The sequence below is a fragment of the Bombus flavifrons genome, chromosome 11 (assembly GCF_040668555.2).
Source record: "Bombus flavifrons isolate JBK064 chromosome 11, iyBomFlav1_principal, whole genome shotgun sequence".
NCBI classification, from domain to species: domain Eukaryota; kingdom Metazoa; phylum Arthropoda; class Insecta; order Hymenoptera; family Apidae; genus Bombus; species Bombus flavifrons.
The window spans coordinates 13271328-13298596 of NC_138452.1; the positions used below are offsets into that span (position 1 = coordinate 13271328).

General features: G+C 38.7%; 1 protein-coding gene across 1 annotated transcript; it reads right to left on the minus strand.

Annotated features, from left to right (window-relative positions):
• Nucleotides 1-78: 78 nt before the first annotated feature.
• On the minus strand, nucleotides 79-25763 carry Ptp10D (Protein tyrosine phosphatase 10D). Its single transcript, XM_069122968.1, has 18 exons — nucleotides 25569-25763; nucleotides 21485-21731; nucleotides 20442-20717; nucleotides 20145-20351; nucleotides 19434-19787; nucleotides 17845-18017; nucleotides 16323-16686; nucleotides 14840-15109; nucleotides 13141-13443; nucleotides 12068-12346; nucleotides 10315-10724; nucleotides 9211-9588; nucleotides 7109-7301; nucleotides 6421-6589; nucleotides 5754-6006; nucleotides 5048-5305; nucleotides 3884-4268; nucleotides 79-1474 (listed from the first exon to the last, which is right to left on the minus strand). The coding sequence occupies exons 1-18, from the start codon at nucleotides 25746-25748 to the stop codon at nucleotides 1443-1445; spliced, it is 4731 nt and encodes a 1576-aa protein (XP_068979069.1). The 5' UTR covers nucleotides 25749-25763; the 3' UTR covers nucleotides 79-1442.
• Between the last annotated feature and the right edge of the window lie 1506 nt (nucleotides 25764-27269).

The window sequence follows — 27269 nt, forward strand, 5'->3', positions numbered from 1 at the left end:
TTTATTTAATTATACGCGGAATAAAATAAAAATAAAATTTAACGATAAGTGGGATCCGTCTACAAAACGTATAAACGAAAAGAACGTAGGATTTATCAGGCTTTCCCAGCATTTGTCATTTTTCTTACGAAAGTGGATTTGTTGCGAACCGAACGTCTCGATCGAAACGGTGGCAACCCAATGCGGGATACGCATCTTACAATCCTTAAGATATGCAACCTGGACTTATCTACATCACGATAGGTACCTAAACGCGAGCATCGATCGCGTCGACATTAAAATCGAGGCAGAAACATTCTCTCGGCGAGACATCGAGATCGAATACGTCAAAATCGTCTAATTAAGTGGAAAATAAAACATCGATTTATATTTACACGGTGAGACAGATCAACGATCGAACGTACGTGGCGATCTGTAGGAATTCATTACGATGCTACCTCGTCGTACGTTCTCTCGTTGCGAATACTCGTTGCCGAAACGTACCGTCTTTAAACAATCGTTGAAAAATAACACCATCGTTGCTGCATTTTCTATTCTCTTTTAGTCTACCTTCGATTCAGTATGTTTCGATAAAACGATCCATTTTTAAAGCTATACGTGTACAGCTGCCTTCGATCGAATTTTCTATGCGTGTTACGAATTATCTACGTCTGAAACGTTTCAGAGAATTCCATCGTCGTTCGTTAAAGTGGCCCTTTCAGCGTCCTTGTCCATTTTCGACCTCGGTCGTCGCAATTCGATTCCTTGGCTAGTTACTTTCAACGTGTTCCAGCGTCTTGCTCGAGAAACGAAATTCCTCTTTCTACGTGGCTCGCGAAACGAACGTGTCGAGTATGATCGGACAAAGGTAAATTACATCGTCGTCTACCACGCGAAAAATAGCAATAACGTTACCCTTCGCATCGATCGATTAAGACACATCCGTCGCTTTCATGTTTCGACGGACGGTTCGCGAAACATCAGTGACATCGAATCGTCGATACTTTCGTTCGGTCGACCAACGTTCTCATCGTGAAAGTTCAACGTTAACGTGCGATTATCCGTTTATGCGATATAAACGGATTTACCATTCGCTTCTTTTTTTGCCAAGCAAAGTCGCGAGTCGTCGCCAAAGAAGGAAACGCGCATCATCCTTCCTTTAACGTCCAGCGCTGATTAATCAGTTTTCTCCTTTACAGCACGTTTACAAGCATCGTGTGGCTTCGTGCTATCGTATTACCGAATTAACTTTCATAACTATCGACAAACGATCGAAACGAACCGAACGAAAACCATCCGGTCGACGATTATTCTTCGCTTTTACACTCATTACCATTTTCACGCTTTAGATAACACGCTACGTACGTATCATCGTAATACTATTCTTCGTACGGTGCGCTGCACCTCTTCAAAATACCTCTAAAATATCCTCGTGTTCCTGCATGAGACGAGGTATCCGAACATCACATTCCTGATTCTGCTATTCCTTCGTCGTCTGTAAAAATACACGAGAACGAGAATGAAATGTCCGATTAATTTTACTTAATTCCAAACTTAAATGCTTAAATGCTTAAATGCTTAAATGCTTAAATGCTTAAATCGAATAAAAGATCATGCTATTTGCGATCATAGAAACCAATCGTAAAGCTGTTTAATCGAATGCAGCAAATTAATGTAATATCGTGGCGGGAGGGGGGGGGGTGGCTTTGTTATATAATTGAGCTACTTTTCATTAGCGATTTATTAGTCACGTATAATTTATTATAGCGATTGTCCGTAATATCGTTAAATGATAATTATACATACTAATTATTGGAAATTAGAAAACAACAAGCTTTTTCCCCTTATTTCTCACTGTTGGACGTTTCGGACGAGAGATAATTTTACAGTTTCTTCTCCGTAAAAGTTTTGCGTCGCAAAACATATTTAACTCTTTTTACACAGATCACCGAGAATGTCATGCAAAAACACTATATAAGAAAGATGTAACGCCTACGAAAAAGTAAAAGATCCGTTCCTTTACAAACAATAGGTTGTTTACGAATAGATTTTTTCTTTTCTTCGGTAATGAATTTGTATTTATAAATTTAAATTTATACGTGGGGAAAAAAGAAAATTAGATTATCTTTTGTAAATTTGGTGAAACTGTGAAAGAACGAAACAAAACGATTTTCGTTTGCTATTCAAACTCACGATTATTAGAAATCAAAAGGATAGCGGATGCATAGATCGACGCTTTCGTATCAACTAGTCTATGACGTTTACTCTTGAAATGGATCCGTATATCGATCAACATGGTCGTTGTCCGTACCTTCGAAACGTACGTGCCACTTTCTATCGATTAGCTTTCATGCCACGTGCATGGGTAAGACTAGTCGTCGCATGCAACACGCTGTACAACAGAGCAATAGAAAACAGGTGGAAAATGAAATAAGCGAGGATCGAAATTACCATCGACGCCGGAATCGCAGTTCGAGGGTCACCTTTCCTTTTCATCCTCAGCAGAACTCTTTGTGTTTTCAACGGAGCTTCGATTCTTGCCTGGATTCAAAGGGATTACGAGGTTGGAGAAGGAAAGTGATTCACTACGTACGGATGTGATACGATTTACCAAAAGCAACAAACACTTTTGCACGTGACACAAAACCGAATGTATCTTTTCTTTTCTTTTCGTTCTCTAATGTTAGAGAAACCATAAAAGTCAAAACCATTGCTACACCGTCACCGTCGCCACCACCAAGCCTCTTACGATTCACACCTGAATCGTTAACGATTCTCTTCTTTTTATATCTTGCTTGTTACTAAAATACTGTTTATATGCTAATTCGAGCTACCGCTCAAAAGTTTGCCAACGCTCGCCTGTATTTGCTAAAATGTAATTTAATTATAGAATTACAAATGGAGAGGCCCAAAACGATCTTATCGTTTATTAAACCCGTCGTAGAATATTACGACAGGGTAACGTTAATTAAAAAACTGGTATCTGTAACGTAACTTCTCTAAATTACACATCGTTGTTACGCAGTTCTCTTATTTAAACGGTTCATTATCTTTGGCTGGTATACAAGATAGAGAAGCCTGTTCCAAATTAACGGGCCTACGTAACATAACGAATATTTTCTTTAAATGCAAGTTGAATTTTACATATGGAACGGAAAGGCGCTTCGTAATTTACTTGCACGCCGTTAAATCATATACGTTAGTGACATTCGTAGATTATCTATCTTAGTAGAAATCGACCGTTTAAGTAGCGTCCACGTACTTACGAGCGGCAGCCAACGTATTTAAAAATAATTAATCGATGAAAACTCGAGTTCGTAAATTACCGAGATCAAGAGACGAAGAATTATGGATTCACTTTCTCCTCCAAAGCGCATATCTCGCACTTTGGCAGATGTTTCGTCCATTGCGAATCACTCATGCACTACTGTTCTCTGTTTGTAACGACTGAACTCACGCAAAAGAGAAAAATGCATCGGTCGTCCAACAAAATAAAGTAATAGATATCCAAAGTTACGTTTCAATGAATTTCTCTCCTGCACATTTACTTCTGATACTTTAAGGTAAAATATACCTGAGTTTTCAACGTACATATATACCATGTACATATATTAAAAAATCTCTTACTTTTATTTATTATATATATGGAAATGTATTCATAAAGTGAATAGCATTTACAAAGGTGAATTATATTTAGGAAATGAATCGGGCAAACTTTTATCATCAACGTTCTCGCATTTTTCCCTGATTCAAACATCGTTAACATAAATTTCCATTCTAAGAAGTAACTCTTCTTTACTTCGCGGATCTTCGAGCATCGTTTCTATTAACGTATAAAATATAACGAACACACCTCGAATTCGCTAAAATTACTAAATTATGGAACTGAAAAATGGAAACTCACCTTCGAAACCTTGGTTGTCGTGAATCTCCCGTGGTGGCCCTGTCATATCTTGACCTTCCAGCACAGCCAGAAGACACTGATGTATACAAATGTACTGTTGTTCCGTTTGCACCATCCAAACACGCTCCTTTCTCATTGCCCACACTATTCCAAAGATGTCGACGTACTTCGATACCAAAATCTGTTGAAGTATTCTGTCCAAGGTGATGAACGTACCACTGCGACCAACCCCTGCGCTGCAATGGACGACGATAGGCCTTTGATCCGGCCTAACTCTCTCTCTGAACGCCCGAACGAATCTGGCTAACGTTTGTGGCGGACTTGGAACACCGAAGTCCGGCCACGTTGTGAAATGGAAGTGCTGAATGACCCTCTTCACGTCTCCCTGTCGAACAAACGTTTACCTATTATTTTTCTTTTCCTCCTTTTTCCTCCTTTTTCTTCTCTTTCCCTTTTTTCTATAGGTATTCCACAGTATCGAAAAGCATTATTTTTCTAAAAAGCAGCGAACGAAATAGATATTTGACAAAAATAATAACCGACTATGCAAAGCTAAAAAGATAAAGGGAACAAGATATACGCGTAATTTAATAGTCGTTACACGACTATGACATATTAACGTTACTTGTCCGTAGAATTCGGTAACTATATCAGTCGCTTAAAAAGTATACGGATGCGTACCTCGATCAAACGCATACGCGTCTTGTCTTTCTTATTTTTCTTAGTTTTCCGTAGTGGGACTATCGTTTTTTTTTTTTTTTTTTTTTTTTTTAACAAATATTTATTTTATTTCACAAGGAATCGCCTATATGCACATACGTATAATATTTTAACGAGACGATCGCTTTCGTTTTACGAATTATATATCGTTGTAAAAACATTATCTTTGAGAAACGTAGAACGATAATACGGTCTTGGATAGGCTTTTTATTTTTAGTCCAGATAAGAATCGGTAATATCGCGAAATTTAGAAACACGCAACTTCGCGTGCTTTCATAAGAATGAAGCGAGCAAGTACGAAGAGTCGAAGATACTAAACAGGCTCTATTAGGGTAGCATAATGGTATATTTTTGTAAAAATATACGCAATCCTTGTTTCTTTTCTATTTTCATACGCGATATAATATAGAAAGAATTTTATAGGAATAACAGATGTTTCCTTACCCTGCACAACATGAATTCCGTGATACTCCAATCGGGATAATGCGTTTCGTTTAATATCGTGACGCAAATGTCTCCGTAATAAACGGGATGGGTATCCATCGGCCAATAGTGATCACATTTTTCTCTGCCCTTTTCGATACATCTTGTTAACATTACGATGGCTCTGCTGTTACTTTCCCACACCATTCTCCAGAAATCGTCGCGAGTCGAGTGTAAAGGTCCTTGTGTGACGATAAATTCTCTTGGAGAATTGTGACCCTGGTGCAGAAAATATACCTATTACTTCGAATCTTATTTTCACTCAACTCTATCGATTTCTCAAAGAGTACTGATCTATAAGCGAACTAATCTATAAGCGACGTACTATCCATTTGTAATATTAAAATACAAGATAAGCAAGCAACGAAGATATCGATGAATTCTTAGGTCGGGCACGATGAGTTAACTCGTCATTGAAAAACGAGCCATAATATACCGAAAGTCAACATATCGTTCGTTCTTTGTTTTCATTGCGTTGGTTTTACCACTTTCGTTTTATCCACTAGATCCTGACTCGTTGTCGACTCCAGTCGTAACGTCGAAAGTGTCGATGTAGCTATTTATAAGCCATCGTGTTTTTAAATACAATTTTCATCGATAATCTTGCCAACCACGTAAATCCTTTAAATTTCAAAATTCCAAATGCGACAGAAAAGTTCAAACTTACGGGAACGTAATTGGCGTTAATATAATCAGAACCCTCTTCGTCGTCCACAGGTTGCAGCTTAAATCTGCTGTGATCGTAAGGTAAAATATTTGTGAAACGATTCTTTGGCCTGTTGCACGGTAAATCCGCAGCTGTGCACGGTTGGTCCCTTCCGACGTGCTTCAGTTCTTCGAATTCTTCCGAAAAACGGAAATCAGAATCCGCCGACATCGTGCGATAATGTTCCGAAAAATCTTCTATCTTGATTGGCCGACTGTAAGGAAGAGATTTAATTATCGCTTATGATCGATTCGCGTTACTTTCGCTTGACAATTTAACAAATAAATTCCATAAATCGAACACGAAAGATTCTTTGGACGACTTTAAATTAACTTCATCTTTTTTGTCTTCTCCGATCGAGATCTTACGAAACACTAGTCCAGATAAATAGTAGTTTTCGTTTCCTCGTTTCCTGCCATTGTTCTTTCTTTAATTATTCGTAAAATAAAGTCGAGAAATCAATCGTTATTACGCGATACGGTACAAATGATATGTCAATTTATATTAAGCTTGACAGGACATTATCCCTCTAGTTCGCATATAGAAAATATAGAAATTTAGAACGAATCTTTGCTCATAACTGACGACTGATTTCGTCGAAATACCTAAAACTTGTCATCCTACTTGCCTAGTGTCGATCACGCTATCTGGCAAAGACAAGTTGTCGGTGGTCCTCGTTTCGGTCGTTTTACGTCCTTGACTTCTTCTTCGCCTCACCAGCAGTCCAATGCCCAATAAAGTCAATAAGAGCACTATTGGAACCGTGACACCAACTATGATAGCCGTATTGTCCTTATCTGTTTCGAATAAAATATTACGATTATCCGCCGTGTATAAGTTTTTATAAGTGCACGCTCTATGTTTGCTTTTAAAATATCGAAATACGAAATATCGAATACGTTAACCATTCTAAAGAGATTTAGAAACGTCGAAGGACGTGTGTGAATTAACGGAAATTAACAGGTAATAAAGGAACTGCGTCTTGTTAATCTAGATTGTTAATTTAGAATCGTAATGGATCGTAAATTTACAATTAATTATTCGTTTATTTCTATTACTTTACCTGCCAGCAGCAATCCTTGAGCAGACATGTGCATGAAATAACGAGGCATGAATTTAGCAAGCTTTCTACATAGCTATGTTATAACAAGCAGACTCCCATGGAGAGGATTTTTAATCTACTGTAATGTATGGCACGCGAGACAACGTAAAAGAAAAATACATTCTTAACGAAGGAGGCAAAATGACGTATCCGGACAGGTTCCTAACATCAGCGAGTCGAACGAACGTCAGCGTCTTCGCACGATCATTCTCACCTGTTTGAATTGGAAAACTGTAACTGGTGTCCGTGAATTTGTCCGGCGCGGTGAACGCTCGAACTTTTACTCTGTACGTGGATCCAGACTTCAACGGCCCGTTACAGTATCCAATCTTGTTGTCGCAATTCTCGCTACCGATCGTGAAATCCTCCACGGAGCCGTTTTTGAAAGGATAGTAAGGTTCCATCACCTGCGAATCAAACACGCATCGAATCGCATAAACGTATTGCTAATTCCATCGCGTTTTTTATCATTCTGATTTACGAACTATATACTACGATACGATATACAAAGTTTAGCAATTAATCGTAAACGGTTCGTCGATATCGAAAATGATCAAGACAATTACTATCTCTAAAGTAATTATTTACATTTATTCACGTTCACAGGCTCCCTACTACAGAGCTACTAGATATAGGTTTCGCGTAAAACTTTAATTTTCCAAGTTGAAGATCGTTTCAACATCGTGTTATTCTACGTATCCGAACACGGATAACTTTGAAAGTTCCGGAAAGAACAACCTTGAAAGGAATATCGATTTCGCATTTCCTTTCGTATTATTCGCGTTACGCGGGGAAACGATTTTCCATCGCTGGACTTTTTCCATCGCCAGAATTCGAAGAGACATTTAGGTGGAGACATTACTTGTACGGTCCGCCTGTCCACCCTGTCTACCGTATAACGATATAATTATATGCCCTATGTAACGACTGACAGCAAAAAGAACGATCATTACCTGCGTAACTATTTTTCTTGTGTTCGCGATCAAATTTTTTACAACATCCATGGTATAACTGGAGCAATCGTACGTCAACGTTCATTTATCCGTATTCCATCAAAAAGAAAAAGGACACGTTCGACAAACGCATAAACCGAAAGAACAATGCTTCGACACCATAGTAAGCGAAACTTAACTATACGTAATATGGCACGTATATCGTGTCGAAGAAAAAAAAGGTTGCATTTTTACTTGAAATCTTTTTTCACGCGGAAACGTTTAATCCGAGAAACTTCCACGAACGAACTAAACTTTTCAGGATCAACGTCGTGTTCGAAATCAGACTTGTCACTAACAACCACGTTTCTCATCTTATTTGCAACGATTATACGACGATCGCTATCGGTAGAACTCAACCGTCGAATAAAAGTTTCCTCGTCGTGTCAATTCGCGCGATATTTCTTACAATTCTGTATTTCTTACGATCGTATTTCCCTGATTTGTACGTAGCGCAAAGGTGCTACCTGTTCCATTTCTACGCGTTTCACCATTACAACGTTCGAATATTTCGTTTCGGCCTCGTTAACTCGTCTCTTTAACAACAACTAGAAACACGCACGCTCGCCCATCGACTGTTGCACGCCAAGACGCACATACGACACGTATACGTATAACGCATAATGCAACGATCGCAGAAACGCTAATTGTTTATGCGTGGTCTTGAGTCTACGTATTTCTTGGTCGTTTGCGTTGTTTGTTCGTGATCTTGCAAGCCAACGAGTTGTAACGCGTTGCATTAATTATTTTACATCTCGATTGCAATATCATTCGCCGTGTCGATGACGCATCGCATCTCGTCGCTCGATTTGCAATGAAAAAAGCTTGACGTAACCGACAAGTGTGTGTCTTCTCGATGGCATTCGGATTTCCTTCTATTACGTTGATATTTGTTCGCGCGATACTTGGATCGAAGAACTGCGTTAAAAAAATGATACGATATTCCTATCGCTTCCATTTATTATTTTCCTCTTTACCGTTTCCAATTGCTTCTTTTAACGTAGAAAAATCATAGGAAAAGCAATTAAAAATATTTCTAGTTAATTACAGATCCGTACGTTTGACGGGAATAAGGTAAATACGTACTACGGCACGTATACGCGTATAATACGGCATTCGATAACGTTTCCACGGAAATTATTATAGACTTCCGAATGTCGATGTAATTTTTTAATCTAACCACTCGAACGTAATCTCATGGAATTACATAAACTTTCGATTATTTCGAAGAATGTAACGAATTCAACGAAACCTAACAGAACAATATCTGTATCTAGAATAGAGATAGTCTTAAATATCGGAGAAATTACCGGAATATTCTTACCTGATACGGTGGCCAGATGCTGTACGCCTGGACATCCCTCCAGCTGGGCATTTCCAAACCAGAGGCGTTCTTGCTGTCATCTTCGGCCACGATGATCGTGTAAGACGTAACCGCACCATTCTGCTCGCTGAAATAGTTCTTCCGGAACCGTATTTGTATCGTGGTGCTGCTCCTGCACACTTCGGTCGGCACTACTTGGGTGGACGGTTTCGGCGGTGCCAGAATCGGCATTTTCTGCTTCCACACCGCCTCGGGACCAAAGCCGATCCTCGTTTGCGCTTGAATCCGAAAGATGTACGTTTTTCCAGGTATGAGAGACTTGACGATGCCGCGATACTCGTTTGGCTTGAAGTCCTGCATTTGAGTATGAGTCGAACCCTAATGACAGTAATAAGAAACAACGTGTTAATTTAATCTTACCAGACAGATAATTTTAATATTTGTTCGTGTGCGCCACATTGTATGCCGAATGTGTGGTGGGGAAAGTGCGCGAATCCTATTAGTTGCTTTATTTCGGTTTATTCGATGACAGAAATTTATAACGTGCAAGATAATTTTTGACCAGTGGTTCGATCAAACTAATCAAAAGATAGAATCGAAATATAAGAGTAGGAAATAATTAATTCCGTTATTCGTAAATCGTTCGACACTTACATTTAGCGCTTAGTTTTAGATTAGTAAATTTAGCGCTGGTATAGGCGAACGTTGCAATTATAAAAGAAAATTGGTAATTATCGACCCACTCGTATTATAAGAAAAATGAAATTATTACGTCCATATCTTAGCAAAAAGTGTCCGATGACTTGTTCCGAACTGTAATTCCGAAGCAGTGTACTTAAGATATGTTTTAAATTAACGTGTCTTAATACTTTCATATATAGAGAATAATAGACGCGTTATTAACAGAAACAATCTGAAAGTCTTCAAACCGCTACATCTTTCAAAGAAACCATTCGACTTTGCCTGATATAGTTCTTCTCTATCTTTCGCTGTTTCGCGGTTATTATTTGTCCTGTTTGTTCACCATCTATTTACCGTTTGTTAACGTAAAACACATGTAGCGCGCCATTAAAAAATGTATATCAATAACAAAGATATGCTTACCTCCAACCCATACGTGATCGTATATTTTCTAATGATTCCATTTTGTTCCTGACTAGGCAACGACCACTCGAAACTAATATCACTAGGCTGAATATCCGTAGGATGAAACTTTTCCACCTTGCCAGGATAAGATTCGCTTGTTGTAAAACTTGCGCTCACAGGATTCGATATTCTCAAATAAGAGGACGCCGTACCGGAACGTACTACCAACGTAAAAGTATAATTTCTGTGCGGCTTCAAATCGGAGATGGTTATTAAATTCGTGCTCGTGACATTTTGAATATAATTTTCCTCTGTGTTTATATACTGAACTTCGAAAGCGTCGTACTGTCCACGCGGAATATCCCAGGTTAACGTAATTCTTGTATCATTCACCTCTATCGCTTGAATGGATGTGACTGGTTCGGGATCTGAAAATAGATTTCGCCAAGTTACCAACAAAAGCAACCATGTTTGCCAGCAATTCACCTATTTATATTGCGCGTCAAATGGAATTTTAAGTGTTTCGGAGAGACGTAAACTACAAGTAAAATCGGTACTTTACGATACAAACAATGGTAATTGTTTTCTTTAATTCTCTAAAATAAACGGACGACGAATAGACGATAACTCTATGATTAACTCTATGACGCGAGTTGGCTAATTTCAAGGCTACGACTATCGATAGACTTTCTAAGATAACAGGATTTTCGAAGCTGGCTTTTTTCAAGATTCTTACTTTCTATTCATTTTTCCATCGCATACGTAGCGATTCGAAACTTTTCGTCCGTCGTTTTACTCCGTACGGTGTTTTTTAAACCATAAATTTGTCGAACAACGAATCGTGGGTTATCCAGGATCAAAGAAATATCGTACGTTTACGCGTCTTTAAAACGTACATCTTTAAAACGTGGTCAATCTCGATTTCTTAATAACAATTCGCCTCTCTGATTTTCTTGTCTTTCATAAGGAAAGGAGATTGTTCTCGAACAATTACCATTAATTCTTCAGGTTCTTATCTTTGCATCGAAACGATTTAACCATGGAAGAATACAATTCCGAAATACTACTTTACCAACGCATTTTCAGACTGAAATGCGCTTGAAGCGACTTACGAGAAAGATAACACAGTTATTTCGAAAAAGTTCGCTTAAATCGTTATTTCTTTGCTCTCGTTGGTTAATTACATTCACGTGTGATTTCGAGCATTATGGGCAAGTTGAACTTCGACGAAGAGAAAAGCACCACGTTCTCAAGTGGAGTTTCGTTGGAGCTCGTACTGTCTCGATGTACGCTTCAATAAGCATTGTTAACGCAAGCTGCGTAATGAACATTTCAAACGAATATAGTATCTCGATATCGAGTTCCGTTACGAAACGATAAGTAGAGGCTTCACGCGATTAACCCGTGTTAACTGGTTAAATTGATTCAAACCTTAGCGTTTAAACGTACCTATCGGCAAATTAAAACTAAACCTCTTCTTCCTACAATACAAAATATAATCACAAATGTTAATTTTCATAAAAAAATGTTTAATTTTACAATTTTATTTGAAATGAAACGAAATTGTTCGACTTTGGTCATTTTGGAATAAAAATCAGCGAATCGTCGTTTTCTTTTCTTTTCTTTTTAATTTCATAATTACATTTGCCATTACACGTAAACTTCTCGCTTTTCGAATCGCAATTTTACGCTTTTTTATCGCAATTTTTATCGATAAAGTCTAATCACGGTGAAATACACGAAGATGCTTCTCCACAGGCAAAATACTCACAAAGTCGATCCTGCCTAAGCAAAGGTCTGCTCTCCACGTTATCGCTGACAGTCCAAACTGTGACGTTGTATAGTTTACCAGGTATAAGGCCCGTGAACGTCACCTTGGTGTCGATGTCGTCGACCATCCGCTCCTTCGTCGTGTTGTTCTCGTCGCTAATCCGAAATCGATACAAATCGAACTTGGATGACTGAACGGGGGTCCGTGTGTATCTCAATGTTAACGAGTCGGGCTGATCCTGATCGACCACCACAACGACTTCCGATTGGATCAGCGGCACTGAATTCGACAGACTCGTGTTTTTTTCTTTTCTTTTCTCGTTTTTTCTGTTTTCTTTTATAGGCAACGTTTTTTACCGCAGCTTTAATCACGTTTCTCTTTGTTTGGATCGAACATCGAACAGATTTACTCTTTTACGTTTAATACAATTTCCTAACGTTTTAAATTTCCTTCTTGTATTTCAAATATACACGATTGGTTTTCTCGATGAAAGACAAATTGAACGGCTAGAACGAACTTAACCGCAATAGATACAAGATCTCTCTCAAGATCTTTCTCTTGTATGTGTAATCAGAATTTCTTACTGTATTTGCGATATCTATGTTGAAAATGTCGTAAAATTAGATTATTATATACGATAGGTTTTTAGTTTTAATAGATTTTTAGTTCTAGCTTTAATGCAAATAATCGAATGCTTCGAATAAAATAAAGTAATTTAAACGTGTTACATATCGTAGGATTTCGGTTAAACGGAAGTATTATATAAGATTATATGTATGGTACGCGTTATGTCAACGATCATAAATTATTTTACAGTATAAGATTGTTTCTAAGATGTTTGCACGTGTGACAAATGCATTTAAAGGTGTCACTGTATCACGCGGCACACACGCGATTAGCAACGAAATAACCATGAATGGTATTGATTCAAGTATAGGGTTAGTACTCGTGATAAAGCAAATTTCGACTATTTCGGTCGGAAATAGTTGGACAATCCATCGAAAAAGAGAAACGTAGCCATTAGTTGAATTACACGAGGATCGCTGTGAGAACAAACGAATAATAATACTTACTTGTTCTAGTTGTTAGATTGGTGATATCACTGAATAGATTATAAGAGACCGTGTAGATTACAAAGGAATATTGAACACCTGGCATCAGATCGCCAACAAGCACCCTTTGCACTGAATTTTCTTCGAAAAGAACGCTGGTCACGTCGTTACTCTCTGTGACATTTTTGCTACGTATGTCTTGAGGGTTTTCGACTGGCCACCATCTTATCGCGTAAATTTCGATTCTACCCTCTGGTCTTGGCCATTCTAGAGTCACGTTCGTTGAATCGATGATCGGAGTGATGTTAAGTACCGGATTGGGTCCTGAAACAGGATATAGTTTTTCGATTATCGGCGAAACAAGAAAACAAAGTTCTGATCGAAGCATTTGCGGATCACAGAAAAGAAATACGATGTAGCGGCTCGTCAAAGTATCTCAACGTATCGAAAACATTTGATGTAAATTGTTGCGTTACAAACGCTGTAGCGAAACACGACTATCACGACCGTATTGCTATAATTTATAATTTCAATGGAATTTGAAAATATACGTCAAACTTTCAACATATTTATTGTAAACATGCGCTTTGCAAAAAATCTAATTACACGTTTAAGACCACTATTTTTTTCCAGCGTACTAATTTTTTACCAGGTATACGTCTGCGATAAATTACTTACCTTTATAGATATTTTCGGATCTGTTTCAAATTTTGTCGATGCAATCACGATAGTCGTGTCTCGTTATACTATCGGTGAAATTCCAGAAAGTTTCGTACAACGCGTATAATACATGTATTCATAAAAACGTTCTATAATTTCGCGAGCCGCTGTAAATAGATTATGGATGTATATGCATATATAAAAGTGTTAGGACACACCTTTTGTACCTTACTTTGCTTTTACTAAATAAAACTAAGTAAAGGTTCCTTGATTCTATTAACACATACGACGATTCTTTGTTCGAACAATAAACGCTCTTTTGTTCGATGGATATTTGAATCTCAATCTCTTCAAACAGTTTCTCAATTTTTCGAGCTTAAATAATTATCAGCGAGAACGTATAGAACGTGCAAAAACGTTCCATTCCATTAGTCGTAGTTATAAAAATATGAATTTCTAATATATACATAATAATTAATCGTATATGTGTATATACATTTCTTTTTCATACAGATAATCTTAAAATTGAATACGCTGCAATCAAACTCGGACGTATTATTAAAACTGTCCTACCACCTCATTCTATCCCCGTATTTCTGTTTTTCTTATTCACATTGGCGCTTCAAAAATTTCGATTGTCATAACTTTAATTATCAAAATTATAAAAAAAAAAAAAAAAAAAATAGCAAGTCAAAGCATACGAGTATTCGAGCTTGATGACAAAAAAGTGATCTCATCTTTCACGAAGAAACAGTTATTTCTATTTACGTATAGCTTCTTACTTTGTTTACAAAAAAGATTAATGACACGAATAACGTTTTGAAACGCGTAGTTTATTCGATTCTTCATAGTTTAAAAATTGTAGAGTTCAATGATAGCACGATAGTCTGGTAGACTATGTAAATTTACTCGGAGCAATCGCAACTATCTAAAATTTGATCGACTCGCGAGAGAAAACAGAAAATACAAAATATTAGATAAAATTGTTGAACCAATTCAAAAACAAAATTCAATTATTTACTATTATCTACTATTATATAAAATTTGATTATTTACTTACGAACTGTATGATTCACTTGAAGGGGATAGAGACTTTCGACTCCGTAACTCACGGTATTCACTTGAATCGTGTATTTCTCTCCTGGGGTCATATCCGCCACTTCCGCTTCCGTTTCTCGAACACTGGGCAATTTCACCCATCTTGGATCATCCTCCGTTCGATATCGTATCGAAAATTCGGAATACAACGAATCGGTCGGTGCCTCCCAATGCACGACAACCGTGTTGCTCGTTACCTTCTCGATACTTAAATTCTTTGGTGGGTGAGGCACTGCGATCGAACAATCGTATCAATTACCACGAGAGAAAAGTAAAATTCCAGTATTGTACATCTTTTAGAGATGTACAGTGATGAAGAAAAATTATTGGCAGGTACTGGATTTTCCTACAAAATCTTCTGCAAATTTGAAAAACTTACTTCTTACTTAAAGAAAGTTTCTACCAAACATGCTTCTTTAAGAAGCAAAACCGACGTCTATCTTTTTTTATCCCCTACATCGTATATTTGACAAAAACAAAAGCTTACACAAAGAATCGTGTGTTTTACGAACTGTCAGAGCTTTACGCGATAAACTAGTCCGTGTGACAATACTTTTGATCATCACTGTACAGTATCTTATACTTATATAAATCTATATATATAATAATCTATCTGTATAATCTCTTTATACACGAACATAAGAATGTTTAGCAATCTATTGCACGAGGATATAAGAGACTGGACGTTTTTTCTAATCATAACAAAACACTGTAACAAAAACTATATCCCGTCGATTTTTTGAATAAAAGTCGAAGCTAGCCGATCCTCGTAGATTGTCCTCAATAGATTAAATCCTCATAGATTAAAGATGGAATGTTCGATGTATCAATGAGGAATAATTCGTAAACGGGACGAATCTCTGTACAACTTTTTTCTACGAATAAGACAAAAGTCTAACTTATTTTTATGCTTAACGCATATATCAGGTTACGTAATAAGCTTGTTGATCTTTCGATGTTAAATTTCGCGGAATATCGTAGAAGCTTTACTAATACTATATTAATCGTTCCAATATGTGAAAAATTGTTTTCACGAGTAATCGTTAAATAATTTAAGAAATGTAAATATTCATATACCGTGTGTCGGTTTTATCTGGAAACGTGTAAATATGTGGAAGAGTATGAACGATACGGAAAAATATTTGAAACAAATGTTGTACCGATATTTATTTCGTCTTGCAATAACCTTGGAAAACGCTATAAAGGTGACGTTTATAATTTTAAACGCGATTTATATTTTTTTATCCCGTATTCTTGTATACTTGTGAAACGTTAAACGCGTTAAAATTTGTTGGAATATTGGAGAAAATGCAACGAATCGTAAAATCTTCAAATCTTGCTCGTTAGTGTCTTGTGATACTTGTTGCGTAACCCGATTTTATAATTTTAGTTATTTAAATTTGACGATTTTGAATTTGAGAATTTTCACGTGATATCATATTTACAAACGGCTTGAAGATAATCGTGTGGTTCGCTCCTTAAACCATGGCTAATGGCGAAAACTTTAACTTCGTACGCCGCGCCAGGATAAAGATCTTCCAGGACTATATGAGATTCCGTGGTTAACGTAGTCGCGCTCTCCCCAGTATCGTTCCTATTGTGCGTTACTTCAAATTTCTCCTGTCTCGAATTAACGTCGCTCTTCCATGAGATATTCAATCCCATCTCGGTTGGCCTCAAATCCTCGATTATGGGACTCGAGGGTCGTGTGACTTGATATAACACAGTCTCGTTTGATTCGATTTTATTACTAATCGCCTGAACGATTATCGAATAGTTTCTGCCGGGTAATAAAGCTTCTAACGTAACCTGAAAATAAATAATTATACGATATTACGTAAATATTAGTTGAAACAAATGTACAAAATTGCCAATCGACTATTAACGCGTTAAACGGGCCGTCTTTTAATCGATTAAGTTTTAGTTATCACGGTTTTATCCTTCGATACGAAAATATCGTTGGAAGATCGTGGAAGAAAGATTGGAAATCTGAACAAAGAATTAAAGCAATTTGAATTTCAAATTCCCTCCTATTTTATAAGATAAAGATATTTAATACTTCGTTACATATCTACGTATATGTACGTAGGTAAATCGGTATCAGCTTGAAATTACAGTTCTTTTAAAACTTCAAATTCCTTTCAAGTCTTTACATATACATGTATATATTGGAAAGAAAACACGACGTACATGCAAAAACTTGTACAGTACGATACATCGTACCGCGTATACAGTGAATATTTTCGCTAGTGGTTTGGAAAGATCCGATCATCTTGGATTTCGATGATTTATGAGATACATGGTCGGGTAATATGATTTTCGACTACTTTCTCTTATACACGTAACCACCGCTCGTCGCTTCTTAATCTATAGGTTTGATTTTGTTTTCTGTCGGTCAGCCGTCGCTTCTTTATAATCGCGGTCTTAGGCGGCTGGCAATCGATACCGACGCGTACGCTGCTACGACCGCACGATAAAATTACAGACAGAATTCGCCGTATTGGCACCGACATATTTTTCCAAATATCTCGAAACTCGAAAGCGGTAACACGCAAAAGAGAAAGTCGCTCGAAACATTGATTATTATTAAAACGAATCATCGAGATCATCGAGATCATCGAGATCATCGAGTTTTCCATCGATTCACCAAAATGCCGATGTTTTTCAAATTTCCAACGGTTTTCGTTAAACACGAAACCATTAAACGCCGTTACGCTTCTCTGTCGATACCGTAACGAATGACGACAGCCTTTTCATAGGAATCCATCGCTATGCATACAACGAAACGCAACTATGACTCGATAGACACATTTGTTTCCTTTAACACATTCTTCCAATACCATGGCAAAATATTTAAGATACGAGTCACATTGTAAATTATGGAAACGTACATTCCTATGCGATAAATGAAATCTTAATTCATCGAATCGTACATTTGTTAAAATAAAAGTAAGATAAAATACTTGCCTTGGTCTTATCAGTTGTTAACATATTGCTATCGCCGCCGATCGTAGTTTCCACTTCGTGATACTGAAGCTTATAGCTATCCTGAGTACTCGAATTTTCAGGATGCCAAGAAACTTCCACCATGCCGGTTTTTTCGTCGATGACAGTGCGAAGATCCCGCACGGGCAACGGTTCTAGAGATATTAAAGTTAAAAGTTGTATTTCAAAGAACGATATATCGAGAAATTTGCTAAATTTATCGATTTACTCGAGAAAAATCCTGTCATTCGCTGTTTGCAGAATAATGAAAAGCAAAGACCGTTCAGTTTTTCAGAACACTGCGTACGATGATTATTATTGACAGCAACGAGACAATGCATTTGCGCGGCAACGAAATACACGAGGAGCCGAGGTAACCGAGAGAGCAAGTTGTTGTAAACTCTACGCTAGATTACTAATAATAGAAATTTCATCGAGTCGTCGTTCGATCCTGTACACACGCTTATCCTGCGACCAACCAATTTTTTCAGTATTTACTCGCGTTATAATTCACTTGAAAATTACAATATACATCTCGTTAATTTCTTCTCCTTTGCCTTTGATATCGAGCCCCCAGAAAGTTAAAACGGTCCTACGAGAAGGTCCGTACGGATACGTGGAAATTAAAATATATCTCCTCACCCACCAACAAAATTATTTTCAACCGTAATCGCATATCAGTGCTGTAATGACGTTTTATAACGTTTTATTTACGATAGGACGTACAAGGACGATTACAAACGGGTGGACCGAGTTCGACTTTTCGCCAATCGATCATCGGTTGAGCAAATTTTTGACCACTTAGTCGACCCGTCTGTAGCCGCCCCAAAAAGCTGTTTCACCGACTCGACACCGTGCATCGTCGCCTACGTATTTTACACGACGCACGCACAAATACGTCCGACGCGCTCGATCGAACGTAACAAAGTATATAATGACTCGGAAAAATATTTCAACGCTTAGAGAAACGCATTCGCCAAGTGTATCATGCGTGTTATATAAACAATTTCTACAGCGTATGACATAATACGACTATCACGTTCGTATCGTTAGAGTTAAAAAGAAATCGGAAAATGTAGACAAAAGTTACAGGATATTTACCGCAAAACTTTACCTCTTTTTATACTATTATACAAAATTGACAAAATCGTTTCAACGGTTAATTATTTACTGTATTAATAAGCCGCGAAATTTAGCGAGAGTAAATATTATCGTCGCTCGTTTTACCTTTAACCGTATTATTCGTAGCGTATACTAATTTTTCAAAGACATTCACGGTCTAATAACAACGCCAAACACGTCGTTCGATACCAAGAAGTTGAATAACTTTTGTCACTGGCAAAACGTATCTTAATTTTCAAATGATAATTATAAATTATTTCCCACTCGACAGCCGACTGTACACGTACATGTATACACTCTATACATCTATAGATCTATAGTTCCAGAGGACTAGGGAAACGATGAAATAGAAACTTATTTGTATGGCAAACTGCTTGTAATTTCGTGCAAGTTCAGAACGAAGTAGAAAGAAAGTTGTCGACGACGAAGTAGAAAGTAGGAAAACTTACTTAAAGTAACGTCTCCGTTAGCTGGCCAACTGGTAACCTTTCCTGAGACTGTCTTCACAACCACCTGGTATGTTTTGCCCGGCTCTAAATCTTTGAATTCCCATTTGCTCTCGTCGTCTCTGTTCCTGGTAACCGGCGCTAGTCTTCTGTTACCTCCCAAAGATATCTGATACTTGTCAAATTCGGAGTTTCCTTCGGGCCGATTCCAGAAAACGCGAAAGGAAGTGGACGTTATGGAAGACTTGTCGAACGTAACGTTGAGGGGACGTAATGGCACCGTTCGATACTGAGCAGTCGTGGGAGCGGACGTTTCGTCCTCTGACACCGTTTGAACGGAAATATTGTAAGCTCTGCCTGCGGTGACCAGAAATAGGATATCAAAACGACAAGTTAGAATCCGTAACGTTAGTTTGAAATTAGAGACGTAAGCGCGAGGCGAAAGACAGAAAATCGAACAGCAACGAAACAGCTATTTGACGAATATTTGAGAAACTAGAAATTCCGATATTCGCGAATTCTGCGCAAGTATGGTACACGACGATCGTTTGAAACGTGCGAGTGAAATATTTTATAACGCGAATTACCTGAACGTATTTCATCGTCTCGAAAACGATTTAATCGTGACATTAGAAACAAATTTCACCGATACGTTTATCGTCAGCTCTAAGATTTTCTTCGCGCTACGTTAAATTATTCGAATAAACATCTTACCAGGGACGAGTCCTTTGAAAGCAGCCTGTGCAGGCCCAGGAGGTTCTCCTTCTTTCTCCACGTAAAGAACGGATTCTATGGCATCAGCGGGATCTATACTAACTTTGTAATGGGTGTAAATGCCAGCAGGATAGGGCGGTTGCCAGAGGACTAGCAAAGTCGTCTCGTTCCTAAACCACACGATAAACTTGCCCGGTGTGTTGGGTTCTATAAGAATAAAAGATACGTGCTATCTATACGCGAAACTGTCGAAATCGTCGCATCGAAATAATTTGTAATCTCGCGAAGCGGACTCACTAGTGGTGAAATTCCTGCTGGTGTACGCCACGCTTTCTTTGGTGTCTAATACGGTGAAAAGCTGAAGAGAATACGTAGCCCCAGGGATGAGATCACGTAGCACATAGGGAACCGCGTCCGCAGGAATCACGCTGGTTTTTGGATTTCCGGTATCGCTGAAACTTTGCACCCTTAACCGAAAACCGGAATAATTGCCTTGGGCTGGTGGCGCCCAATAAACTATCGCCGTCTTTCCATTTCGCACCGAGACCGTGAGGTTCGATGGCGGATCCGGGGCTGCGAAACAAACGTTTCTCAACAAAAAACTCGATACTTTCGATGCAACGTCTATCTAGACATCGCCTGCTTGATAACTTTATACGAGAATTATAGAATTCCAGAAGAATACCAGACTAATTTCAAGTATTGAAAAATATTTACGCTGTATCGACTAATTATCGGTGCATTATGTTGGATTAGATCAGATTGGATCGGATTAAATTAGATTATACAAATACTTTACAATTACGAAACGGAGGGAACATTTTATCAGGTTTTCAGGTGAATCGGAAGAAAGAGTAAGGAAGGAAAAGCGAGAAAGAGCACACGGAGAAGGAGATGACGGACAGGGGAATTTTAATAGAATAAAGTAAATTAAAGAAAAAAGAAAAAAAAAACAGCGGAGTAAGATGGAATCCCGGGGGAAGCATAGAGACATAGCATAGGAGACCTGAGAGAGGGAGAAAGAGAGAGAGAGAGAGAGAGAGAGAGAAGCGAGTAAGAAGGGAGGAAAAATGTTTGCGTTTTGCGGAATTTACTATAGCGATACCGACAGTTAATTCCGACCGCCGATTTTATGTATAGGATTATATATAGATAATATAGATTAATATAGGAACAAGTTGTTCGTTACGTCGATTTCTATGATGCACTTCAAAGTCATGGAAATCAGGGAGGAGATAAATTTTCTGCGATTTCAGCGAAAGTAGACTCCGCCTGGTTTTCGAATAACTCGAACGATAGGTTTCGTCTAAAACACGTATCGCGAGTAAAATTTACGGTACCTGTAGTTATCGACGCAGTCCATGTCAGCCAATCGTGAAGCGTGCTATTGCTATAGTATAACCAAAATTCGTATCTAGTGCCAGGAAGTCCGTCCTTGAATTTGATCACATCGCCGATGTCGGTAGCGGCTATGGTGGTATTTGGTGGCGGATAACCAACGGCAGGACTGTAGTCTAAACGATACCAGGAACCGCCTTGACTCAAGTTTCCTGGTATCTCAATTGCGAGATCCGCCGAATACGTGACCTAAAAAGAACCGATTAACACCTTTGACAACGGTATGTATTTGTGCGAACGCCCGAGAAAATGAAAGGTCGAAAATTACCATAAATAAGAAAAATCGGTAATACCGGGTGGTAATTTGCTCGTAACTATGAATTCCGATAGAGTGCTATCGCTGCTACATACTCACAATGTACAGTGTATACTGTACAGTGTTGACGGTATGCCGGAAGCGGTGAGACAGACGTGGGAAAGAGGCGCACCGCAAATTTACAATGCCGTTACTCAACCGTAACGCGACAACTTGCAGCGGACAGCGAATAATATATATATATATATATATATATACAAAAAAAAATGATATCAATTTGACGGTTCTATCTGTCATTGATACCTCCGTTTCAGCGAAGTAACGAAAGGAAACTGTACCGCATTTCAACGCTGTCACAGGGAGCAATTCGATCGTTCGAGCAACTCTTACAGCGTCGTTTGGTTATTGGATTGAGATTTTCGTAACCTCGGCTGCCTATATACCATGAAAAGCCGAAAATTTCATGGTAGGATAGGTCCTGAGTTTATCGTTTGACGTACGAGTTTGTATACGACAAGCAATCGAGATTCTTCTTCCCTTCGAGATTTCCGAGAAACGATAGGATACCAACATCCTCGGTCCTCTTGTCTCTCTCTCTCTCTCTCTCTCTCTCTCTCTCTCTCACTCTATCGACTCGTCTTCAACGCTCTACCGTACAAGTTCTCGTCATCGTTCGAACAGTATTAACGCAACATTCTCAACCATATCGGTAATTTCAATTTTCCAACTTATTGAAAATTCATCGATTCCGACAACCTGCACCGTCTCTTGCCTGTTTCTCCTTATCCAGTCTCTTCTGATAAACTATCGCCTATTCGCGCAACAAGTTTTCCAAGTTCTTCTTTACCAATTTCGACAAATTTTCTCCGTCGCAACGATGGCGCGCGTACAAGCCTCCAGCCGCTTTTCCTAGATCCGGTCGCGACGTTCAGGTCGCTACATATCGATCCCTCCTTCGCTTCGCCTCTCCGTTTCCCACAGAATCCGCCAGCTCGCGCGCTCCCTTTTCCTCGTCGTAGCTCTTTTCATCTGGCGCTTGGGCGCGCGTCGCGTCGTCGCGAACGACGACAGGAATTCCTAATTGTACGAAGAACTGCGAAATAACCCATCGCTGGGTCGTGCCATATGTACACTCCCGTTCATAAATACCATAAAAGAAGATTTACCACTTTAAACGAAACCAGCTACGTGTTAGTAAAAGTGGCTCGCGAAAACGTTTCAACATCTACCACAGAAAACTTTTACGCGTGTATTACGCAAAGTATAACAACGCGTGATGTAAAACATTTCGTATTATTCGTCGATAAAATTTAAAATCAATGCGAAAAAAGTCGAAAAAAGGATGCATACACAAGTTAGAAAATATACACGGTGCGATACTTTGTGGAAGTATTTGCGCGCCTATAGACATTTTTCATCGATATGTTATGCGCGTTATATGGTAAATAATATTTCATAGCTTCGTTAATCGTATTCATACCGTATGTACGTAAAACATTTTAGATCTTATCGTATCGTGCATTTATTGCATCGGTATCCTATCGGTAGGCCACGATGATATATCCCGATACATTTAAGGCTATTTAAAGGACTTTTAATCCGGACATTTAGTTTTGCAACGTACACTGTACATTTTCAAACGATTGTACAATTTTTTATAACTGCCCTGATACTCTGGTTTCACCCAATTTTTCGCAAACGTGCCGATACTTATGAATCGGGATGTACAAGGGCATATGGCGTCTGTATATACGTGTGTGTATGTGTGCGTGTATATACGCGCGTGGGAAACCGACGGAGAATTTCACTCGGACAGGGTTGGCGCGGAATTTGCCGGGAATTATTTTATGCTCGTCATTGAAACGCGACGCCAACGTAGATTTAGCTATCACCGGTCCTCTCATCTCGGTTCGATCAAATTATTATCCGATGGCTCCGATCGATCCAAAGATTTCTAGCATTATTTCTAGACCTTTCAGAGTCGAATTTTAAGAGTCGAATTAAAGGAAAAGGTTAGGATCGATATTGCTTTCGAAAATGCGGATGAAAATATAAAAATACTTATACATGTGTGTATAAGCACCATATTTGATTCTTTCGTTAACGAGATTTCGATAGTACGATTCGATTCTTGGAATGGCCTCGGCTATCCGGGGTCGTCCTGCTATGAATAGAATGAAACTCGGATAATAATCAGACTTCTGCTGTATAACTTATCCAATAGCAAAGAATATGAGCGTTCACTATGATACTATAAATGTATACTATAAATACCACAAAGGTTTATGCCTCTTTGCCATTGACTGGTGGCCTCGTCTGGACGGGTGTCTCTGTATCATGATCCAGATACGCAATATCGCGACACAGAAATGCTACGATTTCGCTTTATGTAACACGCGATCACAATATCACAATAGTCATGCGTAACAATTATTTCAACGTAAATCGTCGCGTTACCATTTCATAAATTAGATGCCAATCTCTGGTTTTTAGAAAGAGAAACGGGTCTAAACGCAATGATATTGTAAATTTAACTGTAACGCGCGATAAATATTTAATTGCAACGATAATCGATAAATAACGTGCCCGTGAACGAAATCGATCGGATTTCGCTACCTCGTCAAACATATCGTCGAGTGTATACGGTCTTCTTGAACGAACATGACATTGAACTCTAGTAAAATGAAATATCGAACGGATGCTAATCGAGCAAAAATTAAGATATACAATACGATTAATCTCAATATCTAAGATCAACGTTAACGAATTCGTATCGCGTTAAATCCTCGAAAAGTAAAATATTTTCATTCTCCCTCCAAACAACCGACGCAACTTGCGATTAGTCTACGATACTGTCTGTATTCGTCGTCGCGCTATACCAGATATCGTTATTCTATTTTAAACGCGAGAAACGTGTTTTTACACCTTACACCGTCGGATGAAATGGAAATTATCGAGTACGCGTAAACTGCAAATCTTTTCATCACCGAAACTCGATAAGTTTCATCCAAATCTTATATAGAAAAGCGAATGCACCTACTTCAAATTTGGTATAAAAAAAAAAATCTCTCTTTGTCGATCTATTTACTAGGTTTGAGGGAAATTTATCGGGGAAATTTATTACATTAAAATTAAACGTCAAGCTCGTTTAACGCGAAAACTACCGCTACGATGTAGCCATCGCTTGTCTCGACACTTTCAAAAGCGGACCAAGAAAGGCATTCTTTTTACGTGTATCGGTTCACTTGTCGCGATGCAACAACACTTGTCGCGATTACATTAGGAATTTAGACGACCCTGTATCGATTTAGAATCGCAAGCAAACGTGACGTAGCGCGCGTGACTCGTGTCGTGCTTAACGAATACTAACTGTACGAATCAACGTGCGACATCTTGTGCGTATGTAAATCGCTGAATTCTAAGAGGTAAATGAGAGGGATGTATCGGAGTTTAACGAATGTATCGAGTTACAACGCTTAAGAATAAACTGGAATTTTGATCGTGAGAAATTTCATTCGTGAAAAATTGTCTTCGTTACGAGCTGCTCAATTTTCCCAATATCGACGGAACGGTACCGGTGAAAAAGATAAATTACGTTCTCGACGATCTACTGGAATTTTCTTTTCTCCGCCAGTCTCCGATTCGTTTGATTCGTTAAAAAAAACCGCGAGTCGTTTATTCTGTGTTGGCGAGTGGTGTCTAACGCGCGCGAATGCCTCGAACACGGAACACGCTGCAGTACGCGGATTAGATGGTGCAGCGAACGTTACGTGTATACCGATGCGATGTGTCGCGCGAAATTCCAAAGCAGCTCGTACACTGTCTATCTTGTCCTGCGCAGAAAAAGAGACAGATAGATAGACGGTGGTCGCAACTCGCGATCGAGCTCGATGCGACGACTCGGCGTAAATAGAGACGCGTTCGTCGTGTCGTTTAACGAGATAAATCATAATGGAGCAGGGGTGCAACAATCTATACGTTAGCTGCCAGTTCACCAGTCGGCGAGCACTAAAAATACCACGAGAATTCACGTTCGTATTCCGTTAGGCGTAAGTATCGCCACCACGATTGGTACTGAATATCATTGATTCTGATTCTGATTCTGATTCTGATTCTGATTCCGATTCTGACTCGTGACTCGTACGAGACATAAAAACGTGAGAATACCTCTGCAAGAATCCTCGTAGATCTCTGTTGACATCGACGATCGACGTTCAAAGGATACCGTTATAGTTTACGATAGCCCTTCATTTCTATTTCTTATTTGTAAGCTTCGATTATCGTTGATTCTGACTGTTTTTCCCAATCTTCTTTGATATATTTCAATCGATATCTAAACAGAATGTTCCTATTTTGCGTAATCGTTCTTGATTTGCCATTTTTCAATTTTACCAAAGTGGTCCGTAAATTCGTGCATCTTTTAGTTCCTTCGCGCAATTTCCTGCAACCAATTTCTGCGAAAAATTTCCAATTCTACGATTTATTACAACGCTAAAATCAAAACTTTCACTTTCGAGATTAGATGTTGAAACGCGGACGTTTGACTTTCGGGATCTGACTTTCGGGAAAAAATACCGTATCCCTGACAGCATCTTACACATACATACATACATACATGCATACATGCATACATACATACATACATATATATATATATATAACGTCGAGAGAATTATTCGCAAAATCGTTTCACGTTTTCCAACAATTCACCCATTAAAGAAGTGACGATCAAGAAGCTCGCGTGCGCGTAGTGCTCTCGTGGAGCGGGTAACGTACATTACACTGTCGTCGAAATAGAAATTCTTCACCCTCCCCTGCAACATTTTTCCGTTAGATTCCTTTTACTTGTCAATTATTTCTCTTATTATTATTATTATCTCTTTCTTCCGCAAAATCCGCCGTCTGGCGTTTTCCTGTATTCCACCTATGTACGACCTATCTCTCCGTAACGTAGGATATTTTAGCGGTACATATTCGGAAAATATGTAGCGCGATTATCGTGAAAACAATACCAAGGCACGCGATAACGCTTGCTTCGAACGATTACCTCCTAACTCGCACCAACTAGTTCTCCAGACTTCGACGCAAGTTCCAATAACGTGGAATAGCACCTGTAAACTCAAGCGCAAATAATCCTCGTGGAACAGTGATGCGATCAAATTTCTCTTCCTTCCGAGTTTAACAACGTTTCCACATAAAACTGACATAAATTAATCTTGTTCTATCAAAGGACAGCGAGTAACTAAGAAACAGCAGAGATAAGAAATCACGAGAACGAACGAACGATCGATTTAAGAAACTATCAGATCGATCGATGAAACAATCTGACAAGGCCCGTTTGCTTTTAACGTATGTACAGTGTACGCGCGCTTTCTCCGTGTTCGCTTTCAATGTCCACGACCAGCGAGGAAGAATGTCCGCCATGGGCAAGTCTGTCGCGGCCGAATCGCTTGCGGTTTTTGTCGCCGTTC

What these genes read in the sequence shown, in the direction of transcription:
- Ptp10D (XM_069122968.1), bottom strand. Translation starts at nt 25,748, where the DNA reads ATGATTTATCTCGTTAAACGACACGACGAACGCGTCTCTATTTACGCC. An exon ending in GACTGCGTCGATAACTACAG is followed by an intron (nt 20,718 to 21,484) that starts GTACCGTAAATT and finishes TTTGTTTCGCAG; the next exon opens with CCCCGGATCCGCCATCGAAC. An exon ending in CGATCACGTATGGGTTGGAG is followed by an intron (nt 9,589 to 10,314) that starts GTAAGCATATCT and finishes TACTGTCATTAG; the next exon opens with GGTTCGACTCATACTCAAAT.